We start from the raw sequence: 14,530 nt of genomic DNA, 5'->3' as shown, positions 1-14,530 counted from the left end.
TGTCTTTAAGTTGGCTCTTTACATGTAAGAAAACTTGAACTTATATAGCATGACAGGAAAACCAGGATCACTTACCATATTGCTTGTAACCAAAAAAAAAAAAACCAAAACAAAACAAATGTAGTTCTAGCAAGTTTCTGTTGCTATGGAGACTGCAAGTCTCACACCTGTTCTCATTTTTAAAAAGGTAGATTAGTAAATTTGGGATGGATGTTATAGGCATACTGTACCAAACTGGTACTTTCTCCTTGGGGGGGAAAAAAGAGCTGGTTTTTTCCCACTGATCCAATGTTATTAAATCCTGGGTTTGTGTACTGTCTAAAATCATCTCCAGTCCCGCTAGTGGTAAGGGCCCCAAGAAGGGGCCCATTCTGGGATGTCCTCAAAGCAAGATTGTTTCCTTATCTGGAAAGGAGGTGGGACCAGTGGCCTCCAAGGGCCTTTCTACTACAAGATCAGTACTGTGGGCGTCCAGGAAAGTCCCCTGAACTGTCATAAGGGACCGTAGGGTAGAATTACTAAGTTTCCAGGGTGGACTTTTAGATGGTGCTGGACTCCCCTGGGCAGACTCCCGTCCAATCGCAGGGCCATGAAGACACCACACTAACGTGCCCAGGAAATGTTCAAACCCAACCTGGCCCAGCGGGCAACAGCCCCAGGTCTGACCTCCTGTTTCTCCTTTTCACTTCCACAGGCAGGAGGGAAGCACTACCACCCAACCTGTGCCAGATGCGTACGCTGCCACCAAATGTTCACTGAAGGGGAGGAGATGTACCTCACGGGTAAGCAAACCTGACACTCTGTAAGCCGTTCCAATCCACACATGACTGGAAAGGAGATACAATCTCCTTTTATTTCAGTGTTACCTTTGCTTTTGGCTTATCCTCAGATTTGCGATTAACTCGCCCCTCTCTGGGTGGTTCGGGAAAGTTGCCGGTGTGGCTAATATGAAGTGACATGTAATCTGCCTTCCATCGCTGTGTGCCTCCACCAGCTGCTTGGCTGGCCTGCTTCCCTGGCAGCGAGCGCTCTGAGCAGGCTCCCCTGGCTCTGCCTGGGAGTGGGAGGTTGTACTGAATAAGGCCAAGGGGTCAGAAAACCTCAGAGGGATGCCTGAGCTGCAGAGCATCTGCAGCAGCTCCCCTCCCTTCTCCCCACACCTCTGAGTACCTCACACCAGGCTGCAGCCTGCTCTTCCCATGGACTCTCAGGACGTACAAAATGGAATGGAAGAAAAAAGCAGTCTCTTAGAAGTAAATTGGGGCTGCTTTCCCTCCACCCTTCCCAGGGTCCAGCCCTCTGGCTCCAGGATTCTTGCAATAGTCTCCTAACGAGTCTCCAGACTCTGGTCAGTCCTCTATCCTCTGCCCAGTCTATCATTGGGGACATCAGAGTGTTATTTGCCCTGCCCTGTTCAAAGGTCTGTGGGGCCCCTCCTTACCCACCAGTTTAACCTAGCATTTAGGACTCTCTTATGAGGTCTCGAAATGCCTGTCTAGCCTTGAACTAACCCAGAACTTAAGCTGCCAATTTCAGTAGTTTCTTCATCCATTCAACAACTATTTCCTGAGCCCCCACCCTGTGCAGGCTCTGTGCTAGGTGCATAGTGAGTTCTAACCACAGCCCTGCACCCACTGCCCTATAGTCTGGTGGGGGTGGGTCACAGTCCATCATCACACAAGTAAGTGTCACCTGGAAAAGTGTTATGAAGGTGAGAAGTATGAGACAATGAGAGCACAGCACGGGGGTGAGGAGGGGTGTCAGGAAAGGCTGCCAGAGGAAGAGCCAGGACCTGAAGGATGAGTGGGTAGTAACTGGGCAAAGAGGGGAAGGATGGGGTGCGCCAACCTGCAGGGACAGAATCCACCAGGCTCTGACGTGGGTAAAGAAATGGCAAGTGTTGGAGACCTAGGAGAGCCAGTGTGGCTGGGGTGCAGAGGTAGGTGGGCGGGGGTGCACCAGACCTGTCTCTGTGGCTGGCCTGGAGTTCAGCCCCTCAATGAACTCACAGCCTGCATGCCTCTGGGCTTTGCTTGCATGCCTTGTCTTCAATAGAACAATTGTCTCTCCATGCCCCTTTTGAGCACCCTACCATTCTAGACCCAGTTTAGTCACCATGTACTTCATAAACCCCCAGGTGCACCCGACCTCACCCATAACCTAACACACTCCCTCCTTCCTGACTCCCCACACCCCTTTGTTCACACCTGGTCCCCTCCAGCTTGCATTAGAGTCTTGACCTGCTCCCCCAGAGTCCTTGCTCCTGACATAGGCCCCACAAGCTCTTCAGGTGTTCACGGGTGGCTGAACCGCTATGATTAGCCATCTCCAGATGTGTGAGTAGCCATCTTGGGACGGAGTGAGGGCCCTTCCTTCCCGTTTCCCTACAGTGCAGCTCTAAGGCCAGGCAGGCAATTGCAGAGTGTGTCTTCCTACCAAGCCACTTGTAGCCGCAAGCACCCAGGTCCAGGAGTTCCTGCAAGATGGAATGACAGTCCCTTTGCCTAGGGCAGGGTTTCTCAACCATGGCATGGTTGACATTTTGGGCCAGATAATTCTTTGGTATGAGGACTGTCTCATGCATTGCAGGGTATTTTGTAGCACCCCTGGCCTCTACCGATGAGATGCCAATAATGTACCTCCTTCCCACTGTGAGAACCAACATCATCATATTGCTAAGTCTCCCCAGAGAAAAATTGTCCTGTTATGAACTGTAGGCCTAGAGCTGTTCAGCAGAATCTCTTACCACCTGCTCAAAGGCTGGAGCAGAAATTCCTGTGTTGAATTGAGCTAGGTGCCATCCCTAAGATGCTGTGACTCTACAACTTACCAGCACTTGTACGTATAGTCACACAGGTGATAGATGTGGGAGGACCCCAGAGGTCACTCGAGACTGTAAGGTAACAACCCCCATTATTTAGATGGGAAAGTGAGGCCCCAAGGGAGGAAGACAGCTGTGTGAGAACCAGAGCACGCAGGGGCTGAACAGGATTGGCCTTATAACTCCCCTGCCTGGGCCCCAGGTCCTGTCTGCTCTCTCAGGTCCCTGCAAGGACTAGACCTCCCCCTTCCCATTAGCATTGATCCCTCAGTGCCTGGGTCCCTGAATGGTTTCTGCAGCAGGACCCTGTACTATGTGCTAGGAAGCCCACCTGAGTCTCCACAAACAGCATGATATCTTTATGGACCCTGACCACCTTGGGAATCTGGACTTTGCACTTGGCTCAAAAATTTGTTGTGTGATATTCCTCCCCCCTTCCCTGGTGAACACATTTCCTAGGGTTGAGACTGCCTCCACATTCACATCTGCAGAGCAATTAACATCATCTGCTCTCTCACCTTCCTGCCTTAATTTCCAATCCTAATCTTTCCCCATTTGGTGCTTTCAATCCCAGTTCCACTGCTTCCTAAGTCTTGACCTTCAGCAAGTCTCTTAACTCATTGAACCTAGACCTCCTAGCCTGTCAAATCAGCTTTTAACAGTCCCTGCATATAGAGGTTTGCTAAGTTCCTGACACGTGGTAACCTCTCAGTTCATTCATGGAACAAATATCTATGGAGCATCGCCTGAGTGCCCAGCACTGCAGTAGTGAGCAAGTCAGGAGTTCCCTGCGCTCCTGAGCTCCCAGCTTCACGAATCAGGTTCTTCCAAGCCCTGCTTTTGACCAGAGCTTCACAGAGTGCTGAAAGGGTTAAGTGGTGCAGTGAGCAGCTTTGTGATCATGAGAGAGAATGTACAGTCAAGCCTTGGGCATAAATGTCTCCAGGAAGCAGGAGATATTCTTGGTGAGGAAGAAGGCCTGTCACCCTCCCCCTTAATTATCTCCATCCCTACCCTCCTGGCTCTGGGGAGAGTGGGAGTAATTGCAGGGCCTTCAAGGACCTGATTTGAGAGATGCTGAGTGGTCCTGGAATGAGGGGGGCAAGGCTGTCCAATGCTAGAATCATGCTACTTGGGCTGTGGGCGTTTGGGGGAGGGGTGTCAGCCACAGGCAGAGGAGTGGGAAGGGCAGGTTCTGCTGCTCCTGATAGCTGGGCCTGTGATTGGCTTGGACACTCTCCCTTGATGGGGGCACTGAAACCTGAAATGATATTCCCCAGAAATAGCAAGAAAACTGCCCTCCTAGGCAGCACAGGAGTGGTGCGAACTGGCTTAGAGCAACGATTCTTGGGTTCAAGGGTCAGCACTTTTGCTAATGGCCTGTGACCGTAAGAACTAACTTCTTTCTCTGGGTCCCTTCCTTCACCTATAAAATGAGGATAATTACACTGTCTTTCATTCATACTGAGGCCCTGCTATGTGACAAGCTCTCCATGACATGCTGGGTGCTGAGAGGTGAACAAGGCAGGTGTGCTTGCTTCCAGAGCGAAGTGTACTGTCAGGAAGGGGAGACAGACTTGACTCAAACAGAAGTGCAAATATTCAGTGACAAGCTGTGACAAGTGCTATGAAGGAGCAATTTGGGAACAATGGAGCATGTTTTAAGGCTCCTAATCCAGTCAAGATCTTGAAAGTGAGTAGGAGGTGGAATGGTGAAGAGGGGAAGGAAGATTGTAGAGACAGAGAATAGCAGGTGCAAAGGCCCACGGTGGGAGGAAGTATTACATAGTGGAGGAACTGAGGCAGGCCCAGTGCTCCGAGAATAAGAACACTCCACAAAGTCCTCGTGAATGTTCAGGGAGATGACTATGAGAGCGCTAGTATGGGAGAGGCCGAGTGAGGAAGTGTGCAGGGTGCATCGGTTGGTTCTACAGCCAGACACCGAATGCACGGCACTAGCAAGATTCTCTTGGCCACTTTATTTGTGCTCTGCTTGATGTTCAATGGCTTTCTGAAGGACTCTAATTGGGAAAAGTCTCACATCTGTCTGGGTGAGAACCTCCAAGGACCCAGGAGACAAGAGCAAGTTTTCCCTTATTTAAATTAGGTTGTTTATTCAGTCTTTTCACTGTTTTTGTAAAGATGCCAAATTTCTAATCTGTTTGTTGTCCAAACCCTTCATTTAGGCTTTACCAGGGAATTAGGTCCCTGATTTGGTGCAGCAAAATAACAGCCGAGTGCTGCAGGTTCAGGGCAACGCTTACATGGAAGTCACGAAGCTTACAGTGGCTAGGCCAGTGGCAGTTTCTCTAAACCCAAAGCGTGGTTCATGAGAGACTTTGCTCCTGTTCTAAATGTGCCGATACACAGGAGAAAGGGAAGGTAGAATTTTTTTCTCTCCTCCTGTCTACACTAAATGCCCCTGTTCTAGGGACCTGAGGAGAGAGTAACACTGGAAACGCACAGTCAGCTGCCCATTTGAACAGGTCCCTGTTACCATTTGTGTAGTTCATTCATCACACCAGCCAGAAAGTGATTTATGAAATCCAAGGACAAACTGTGCTCTGCTAAGGAAAGTGTTATAACAAATTATAGGTCCTGCTAAGAATAATAATAGGTAAAATGCCATCAGCTGATATTTCCTGGCTGGTGTAGCTCAGTGGATTGAGCACGGGCCTGCGAACCAGAGGATCGTGGTTCAATTCCCAGTCAGGGCACATGCCTGGGTTGCAGGCTGGTTCCCTGCAGGCCAACTCCCAGCAGGGGACGCACGAAAGACAACCATACATTGATGTTTCTCTCCCTCTCCTTCCCCTCTAAAGATAAATAAATAAATAAAATCTAAAAAAAAAAACCTTTAAATCTTTTGTTTTCCCAATCCTGCTATAATTTAAGATTATTCAAATATATCCTGCTACTATGCTGAAGTGATATTTCCTAAAGTCTGACTCTACTAATCAAGCATATTTCATTTTAAACAGGGTATATTTTAATTTTTAATGAGCTGCATTTTTTATTTTTAGGGTTACCAAACATCTTGAATCCTATAATATTATAGCACAGTAGTTTTAAGTTTTATTTTAAAGTCTGTTTCCACCTTGCCCCTCCCGAGTTGCCACTGACTCAGGATGATGTGACCGTTTTCTCACCAGTTACATGTCACATCCACTTCACCAGCCAGCTTGTCCATGTTGATCAAAATTAGGTCCAGAGGAGCAATTTCCCTGGTTGCTTCCTCTATTTTCTGGGAAACAAAATTGCCTGCTGGGCAAGTCAAGAGCCTGTCAGCTACTGGCATTTGGGCTCAATGAGATGTTTTATTAGTCTGGGCTTCTTAGGTGGCAGAAACCCAACGCAATCAACATGAGGAAACAGAGGACTGAACAGCTCACAGAACTGAGGAGCCCAAGCAGTGGCACAGCTGGGTCCAGAGGCCCATGGTGCCAGCAGGTGGTGGCTCTCCCTGCTGCTTTTCGTGTGTGGCCTCACAGTCTCCTGCCCCAGACACGCTGCCTCCATGCGGGGGATGAATGGCATGGCCAGCCCCAGCCACAGTGGGTACAGAGGGGCAGCGTTCCCTGCAAGCTTCAATGGAGACACACCAGAGAGACTCCAAGAAGCCTGACTTCAGTCATACATGCACACTCAGGCAAGGCAGGGAAAAAGCAAGGGACAGGGTGGCCAGGCATCTAAGCTCCCTGAACCCCAATTTGCCCATCTGAGAACAGGAGTAATCCCAGGCCCCATGTCACCGAACTGTTGCGAGGGTTAAAGGAGTGAATACAGTGAATGCACAGTGGAGGCTTAGCACAGGGTCCGGCCCCACCAGACCTGCCAGTCTGAGCTCATGATCAACACCCAGGAATGCCAAAATGGTGATTGATTCCCCATGGTGCCATGTACTAATAATTGCCGGCTTTTTAATAGTATCACCATTATTAATAATGCTAAGCTTATGTGCTCATAAATGTTATTTTTTTTCAAGATTTCTATCATTATTATCATGTTAGTTAACATTATTATTTTTTAATTAAGTACTGTTGTTATAAAGTGTATAGCATAAGGGCTGGCATAGGCTCTCTCTAAATATTAATTATAATAGTAACAATAAGAATAATAAAAATACTGAGTGCCTGACCATACTAAACACTCAATACATTTTATTGACTGTCCTAATGGGTATTTTCAGCAATTACTATTTCCTGTGAATTACTCAGTACTGCCATTCTCCTTTCCTCATCCCACTTCCTATCTTCCGGGGTAACCAGCTTCATTGTAGCTAAGCAGGTTTGCCCCTCAACCCCTTCATTAAGCTTCGAGCCCTCCTGATCATGTCAGCTGCAGGCAAGCTGGTCTTCTCCACTTCTCCTGAGGTGCCCTCATCCCTGGGCACAAGCCCAACCTCCCAGAAGGGCATGTTGGCAGCCAAGTCAGGCTTCTGCTTAGTGACGCCACCTGCACAGCTTGCTGCAAGCCCCTCGCTCACCCAGGCCCCAGCTCTGGGAGTCGGAGAATAAACACTACCCACCACCAGGAACACAACCTTTCCTTACTGTTTTCCCCTTACCCACACTGGATCCTGGCAAACAGATTTTCGGTAGGGGAGAGAAAGTAATACGAACAAAAACAACTAACTCTTCCATCATGCCCACCCAAAGGCAGCCACCATTCTAAGTGCTCTGCATGTACAATGGTCCACTCTTATCTGCCAGGCGCATGTTCCAGACCCCTGTGGATGTCTGAAACCACGGATAGTGTGGAAACCTATATATGCTATTTTTCCTGTGCATACATACCTGTGAAAAATTCACATAGCATACAATTAACCATTTTAAAGTGTACAGGTCAGTGACATTTAGTACATCCACAGTGCTGTGAACTACCACCATTAGCTAGTCCCAAAAACATTTTCCTCACCCCAACAGGAAACCCATACCCATTATGCAATTGCTCCTCATATCCTTTCACCCTAATGCCCGGCAACCACCAATCTGCTTTCTGCTTCTATAGATTTACCTATTTTGGTTATTTCATATCGATGGAATCATATAATACGTGGCCTTTCATATCTGGTGTCTTTTACTTCGCATGATGTTTTCTAAGTTCGTCCACACTGTAGCATGTCTCAATGTTTCATTCCGTTTTATGGTGGAATAATATTTCAATCTATGGATATACCACATTTGTTTATCTAGAGGCAGGGATTTTAAAGGAGCAGTCCCAAAGTCCTAGCAAGTCTGTGCACCAAGGTAGTGCTGCCCACATAAGGCAGAACTCAGAAATTTCACCCTACTATGGCCAAGAGAAATCCAGAGAAGAAACCTGCTGTGAGAGAACAAGCTGACATGGATCAGGGGTTGAAAATTCAACCACCTGCTTTAAACTACTTAAGTGAGGGAGCAGAGCGGGGAGGCAGCCAGCAGAGAGGGTCCCTGGCCACCTGCAGGATCTCAGAGCATTTACACTAAAAATTACTTAAGAAACACTGTGTGGCCCAAACAGAACCCTCAGTGGGCCAGCTTCAGTCGCTGTTCTGTGCATAACCCCAGAGAGGCATTCTGGGAAACTATGGCACCCAGCTTCAGTTTGGTCATGAAATATCCACTAATGCAAAAAAATGAAAGAGTTGGCAAATGGAATTTCAGCGTCCAACAGAGAAATGAGTGGGTTACCAAACATGAATCAAGTCCCAATGTCACAGGCGCCATAGCCAGTCAGATAAGACTGCGTGCTGATGCTGCTGGGGATCACGAACAGCCTGAGTTCCTGGCACAGGGGTGGCTTTAGGGAATGAGATCTCTATCTTCGATTCAGCTGATGCAGAAATGGCTAATGCTTCTCATCCATAACTTTTACAGAAGGTTTTAACTGCAGACCCTGGAAATGTGGGTGACAGTCTCAGTGACTCATGGAACCAGAAGTTGGACAAGCAAAGTGTTGAGTTTTTATAGGAAGTTCAAGAGTCCTATCTTGTAAAATTGATTTCTTTATCCCATGACATTCCAAGGGAACAAATCTGGAGTGTTAACCACTATGTAACCCTGCAGTTCTCCAATTTACGATCATAAATCATCTGGGGAGCTTGTTCAAAATCACAGATTTCCAGGGCCCACCTTCAGGAAACTGGCTATAGGGGCACCTCTGCAGACCCAGGGATCTACATTTTTCCAGGCTGCCGGACAGGAGGTCCATGAGTCACACTGCAACACACCCCAAGCTAGTGAATATTCTTGTAGATACCCGGTCTGAAATCGTAGCTGTCGAAGCAGAGTCCAGATTCTACTACTTGTCCAAATCTCTGAGCCCAGCTTAGAGAATTCAACTGGCCTAAAACAGCATAGCACATTTCTTTTGTGTATTCATTCACTCAGTGTCTGTTAATTAAGGATCTGCTGTCCCTGCAGGAACATCTGTAGATGAGACAGATGTGAATCCTGCTGCTTATAGAATTTATATTCTAGTCAAGGTCATGGGATAGGGGTAATTATCTTTCTATACAGAGAAGCCTGTTAAGATGGAAACATAAAATATCCATGGTTGGGAGGGATTGTAAACGTCTGTGAGTGTGAGCACCACGTGGTGCATCTCTTCAACAACATCCCTGCTGAGCATTCACACACCCAATGTGAGCTTAAGTACTTCCAGGGGCAGGAAGCCCACTTGTAGCATGAGCCCATTCAAACTTCAGATGTTAAATTTTCTTTCCCCGAAACTTTTGCCTTTGCTCCTTGTTCTCCTTTACAAGACATGGTGAATGAATTCATCCCTCTTCCCACAGAGAAGCATTAAAATATTTCTTAAAAATTCTTTTAACTTGTGCTAGCTGGTGTAGCTCAGTGGATTGAGCGTGGGCCTGTGAAGCAGAGGATCGTGGTTCAATTCCCAGTCAGGGCACATGGCCTGGGTTGCAGGCCAGTTCCCAGCAGGGGATGCATGAGAGTCGACCATACATTGATATTTCTCTCCCTTTCTCCTTCCCTTCCCTTCTAAAGATAAATAAATAAAAATATTTTAAAAATTCTTTTAACTCTTCTGTTATGGTTACATCATCTTCTGGGTACATTTCACTGTCTTTTTTTAAAGGTGGGAACCAATCAGTCATTCCTCTGTTTCTTCATTAAACCCATGTGAGCCAGACACTATTTTAGGCTGTGGGGATAAAGCACATAGAATAGAATAACCTCCCCTTCACCCTGGGTGTTCCCTTTCTGTCAGTGCCACACTGGAGAGCTATTAACCAAAGGCAGAAGTCAGCAGACTACAATTCATAGGAGTCTTCGTGAACAAATCATCTTCTCTTACCTTCACTTACTAAAGTTTATTGTTAACTACCAACAAATTTCTCCCCTCTTTAATTTAAATGATAGTCTGCCAAACTTAACTCGCAAACTTCTTTTTTTTTGTATTTGATTATATTTTCTTTTTTTAAGATTTTATTTATTTATCTTTAGAGGGGAAGGGAAGGGGGGGAGAGAAATATCAATGTATGGTTGCCTCTCGTGCATCCCCTACTGGGAATTGGCCTGCAACCCAGGCATGTGCCCTGAGACAGGGAATCAAACCGTGATGCTCTGGTTCACAGGCCCGCGTTCAACTGACTGAGCTACACCAGTCAGGGCCGATTATATTTTCTTTCTCCCTTTCAATTCTCAGCCCTCACATCTTATAAACCTGCTTTCCTGTGTGCGGAGAGCTGAAGCCATTTGTGGCTCAGCTTTATTTCAGAACAGATATACCAGTGACACAGAGAGACCATTTCGTCTGACCCCCTCCCTTTCCACACGATTTCCCCCATGAGGACTTGTGCCTGCCCCTTTACCTTTCCTATGCCTCTTTCACTGAATCGCATGACCTTGGACTTCTGTGTCCACCTCATCCTCTTCCTACAGTGACCTGAAGCATGTGCTTCCTGCCAGAGCCCCAGTGTAAACAGCTCCTCCTGGCTTCAGCCCCAACTCAAAGAGGCCCGGAAATGCTCTCTCTAATAACTCCCCAAGCAAGAGTCCCCACCCACCGCTTTGTAGTAGACACACCCTGGGGTTCTGGATGGAGCTGCAGACTCGGAGTCCCCCTGCTGGGCTCTGAGAGCCACTGCATTTCACATAGAAGGAATTAAGCTCATGTTGAATCATTAGGGAACACCCAAGAACATCAACAAACAGGAATCTAAGATCCCTATCCCACAAATAACAAAATGTCCCTAAAATTAGAATTTTGGAGATAAAGATAATCTCCAAGACCATCCAAACCCCACCTCGTTGTTATTCAAATGAAAAACCAGGGACCCATAAGGAGGAGGTGTTGGGGTAGAGCAGAAACAAGAACCCAGGGCTCCCGACTCCAGGCCCATCTTCCCTGCACTGCACTCTGGGGTCTGACTGTTCAACCTTAAACCACCCCCTGTCACTCAGCCAGTACTCCGGCCCTGGGGCTCCAGGCAACAAACCACAATGGTGAGTACATCCTAAAAAGTCAGACAAACACATGCCATCTGGGTGCTCAGGAATCTAGCCATTTGCTGGCTCCTTTCCTTCTATGGCTGGTTACAAAGGAATGGCACCAGTGGGATAATATGTTCCTATTTTTTCTTCTAACCCAGAACACCTGTTCCTTCTTTGGGGAATGTGCAATATCTGGGGCTCCTTCCCAACATGTGACTGGCCACCTGTTGTTCATGCCTTCCCAAATTGGCCTCTCAGTTTGGGGCTGGCCAACTGGCTTCTCACCCACAATAAAATGCAATATACTAAATTCGAAGAGTCTGGAGTCTCTCAGGAATTAGAAGGTCAAGACAATGCTCTTAAGCAGAATATGCATCCTGACACGTCTTCCCCTTAAATATGGTAGTTCTGGGAGACCGTCATAAGTCTTTGAAGAGGAAAGCAGGCTGGAATTCACCACAGTCTGTCACTTTATTTCACCTCCACTGCCATTCATTTATTCAGCATACATCTATTGACCACCTGCTATGTGTCACTCACTGCCAATCTTCCACCCATCTATTCACCCACAAACAGTTACACAGACTCCTCTATCAGCGATGTCCTGTGCTGGATGCTGTGGGAGATCCAGCAGCTGGATAGTTTTAATGAATAAAGCCCAGCTCCTGCCTAGAAGGAGCTCTTAATTTAGTAGGGGTGATAAATCCACAGGCTACTATGATTTAAGGACAGATGTGTTGAGAGAGATACAAAAGAACTATGGATCACAGAAGAGAGAGAAGTCACTCTCAGCTGGCAGGTAAGAAAGTTTGCAAGAAGATGTCATGTGAGACTTGACCCCTAAGGAATGAGTAGGATTTTCAAGGGCAGAAAGACTGCATGGGTGGTTGAATCCATGCAGCCACAGAGAGCCAGGAAAACCAGGGACCCTCCTGGTTGCTGTGTGGCACACAGGCTGTTGAGGGACTAAACAGAGGTGGGGGAGGTGAGGAGAGACTTCAGTGCTGATAGGCATGACAGGTCTGAGCCTTTGTTATTTTCCTGGCCCCTAGGTTCTGAGGTTTGGCACCCAATCTGCAAACAGGCAGCCCGAGCAGAGAAGAAGTTAAAGGTAAGCAAGCCTGCCTACTTTTTGCGATGGTTTGGGGGCACTGTGCTTTAATAGGAACTCATTCTTTTGTGTGCACACTCCCAAAATGTGTGCCTGTATCCTTGGATTTCCTTAATGGTAACATCCACCTCAGGGGGCTTTGGAGGGGTTAATATGGACATGATAACACTATGAAAACTATACAGCAACGTCTTAATGTGAGTTTTTAAGTATTCCTGGGGCAAGCCTATACCCTCACCATGGCTTCCCAAGATGGCAGCCTCCCCAATATACCCTAACCTAAGGTCATTTATTAACAATAATAGTTAATATATTGTCTCAGGGATTGAGAGTCTGCAAACGAGCTTCACAGTCACTGTCTGATTTGATTTCTTTAACCCTGTGGGACAGGTGGGGCAAGGAATTTTATCTTTGCTTTACTTGAGAAAACCAAGGTCTAAGGAAGGCAGTGATTTGCCCATAGTAATGCAACCAGGCAGAAACACAGCCAGGGTCTCCAGGCACACGCTGAGCCAGCGGAGGTCCCGCATCCCTCGGAATTACTCTGTTGTGACAAGCACCAGAGGGTCCTGTGACTTCGGATGCTTGATTCAATAACTGCAAAGAGGGGCTCACTGAGTTACTGGTCCTTGGTGCTGTGGAAGAGACACCTGGGGTGTGGCTTGGAGGCCACTCTAAGATGTCCCTACACTCTGGCCGCCAGATATCAACTTGGTCCCTCGGGACTGCATTAAAAGTTCCCTGCTAGAGTCTCAGCTAAAACCACATGCGTACAATGTCGTCTCTTTTGCCATCTCATCCATCTAACGTGAGTTTTGGGAAAGAGCCAGTTAACTGAAAGATAATTTTTCAAACCATGAGGGTTTTTTTCTTGTTTCTTCCAAGGCTTCTCTCCCTTTTAAGGTGTAAGAAGTCCTAATTATCCCTTTCTTCCTCAATGTCCTCCTTTTTGGTGACATTTCTCAAATTTCAGTCATCCTTCTACAGCCCTGATGCTTTTTGCCATATCTATATGCCATTTGTATCATTATATACTTAATATTTTTCTTGTTCTTTAAATCAACTCACTACTTTTTACTTAACTAAATTTATTTTAAAACACAACTTTATATCACCAAGTGGAAAACCAGTATTACTTGGTGTTAAACAGAAGGTAACCATAAAATAAATTCAATGAAAATGAAACAGTTCTTAAGAGTACATCTTGGAAAGTCTGGCTACATCAAGTTGCCTGCTATCTCTGTTTAAAAAAGAAAAGGGTGGCATGCTGGGGAGTTAGCAATTGTCAAGGCAGTTCTAAAATGTATTAGCATCAAACTAAGACTGCCTTCTTGATCTGAGGGGATTGAATAGAATTTTAAATTTTACTCTCTCACTCTAGGACTCTGTATTATCAAATGTGCCACCTAAATGTGTCTCCCCAGAGAGACACATTTATTCACAATCCACACTTTGGGAAACATTGCTGTATAGCCATCTCTTCAGACAAGAGATCTGAAAAGGAGGTTAGCAATCCGAGACCATCCCCTTCAGTGGACAGGTCAGGAATTCGAGACTCCTAAAATCACACAGTACATTATCGGTCCTCGCTGTCCAATCTGTTTACTGTTTAACCACAATGTGCTGCCACTCTCTGAGATGCACTAAGATTGACATAGCGTTGCTCTGTTAAAGAAGCCACCAGTCCCTCATTTCCATTGTTTAGAGAGAGGTTTTTTAAGCTTATCACTTAGGTCGATGTAAATTTGCAGTGAATATACCATAAACAATCAGTATATTATGCAATTACATGAAGTTTAACCTACTTTTATATTTTGTACAATATAAGCAAACTGTTAAGGAATGAGAACTAACCAATTTTATTCATTTAAAGTAAATACATTATTGACTGGGGTTAACCCATATAAAAAGTTTTATGAGTAACTTACTATCTAAGAGGCCAATGACATATATATATAAACAAATTCATATTCAGTCCAACAGCCTAAAATCTTGTGCACTTCTGATTATATTGACACAGACATCACTTTAAAAGGCAGAAAAGAAAGAAAAGGTGCAGAAATAGCCAGAGAGTGCTTTCAATAGTATTGCTAACGTCCCCTGAAAAGCTACACGCGTATACCCTGCCTCCCCCTTCCCACCAAGTCAGAGCACAGC

The 14,530-nt window shown here is 46.3% G+C and overlaps 1 protein-coding gene across 8 annotated transcripts in view; it reads left to right on the top strand.

Annotated features, from left to right (window-relative positions):
• Positions 1–14,530, top strand: part of ABLIM3 (actin binding LIM protein family member 3) — a 103,128-nt gene that overhangs the window by 65,598 nt on the left and 23,000 nt on the right. For all 8 annotated transcript variants that reach the window (XM_037044957.1, XM_037044964.1, XM_037044963.1 and 5 more), the window contains 2 exons: positions 695–782; positions 12,315–12,373. In XM_037044957.1, the coding sequence (XP_036900852.1) occupies positions 695–782; positions 12,315–12,373 (147 nt within the window). The remainder of the gene's footprint in view (positions 1–694; positions 783–12,314; positions 12,374–14,530) is intronic.

This window comes from Sturnira hondurensis, unplaced genomic scaffold (assembly GCF_014824575.4).
Source record: "Sturnira hondurensis isolate 20B ecotype Veracruz unplaced genomic scaffold, ASM1482457v3 Scaffold0004152, whole genome shotgun sequence".
Lineage (NCBI taxonomy): Eukaryota > Metazoa > Chordata > Mammalia > Chiroptera > Phyllostomidae > Sturnira > Sturnira hondurensis.
Note: the sequence above shows the minus strand (reverse complement) of the source record. Positions and strands in the feature narration are given on the sequence as shown.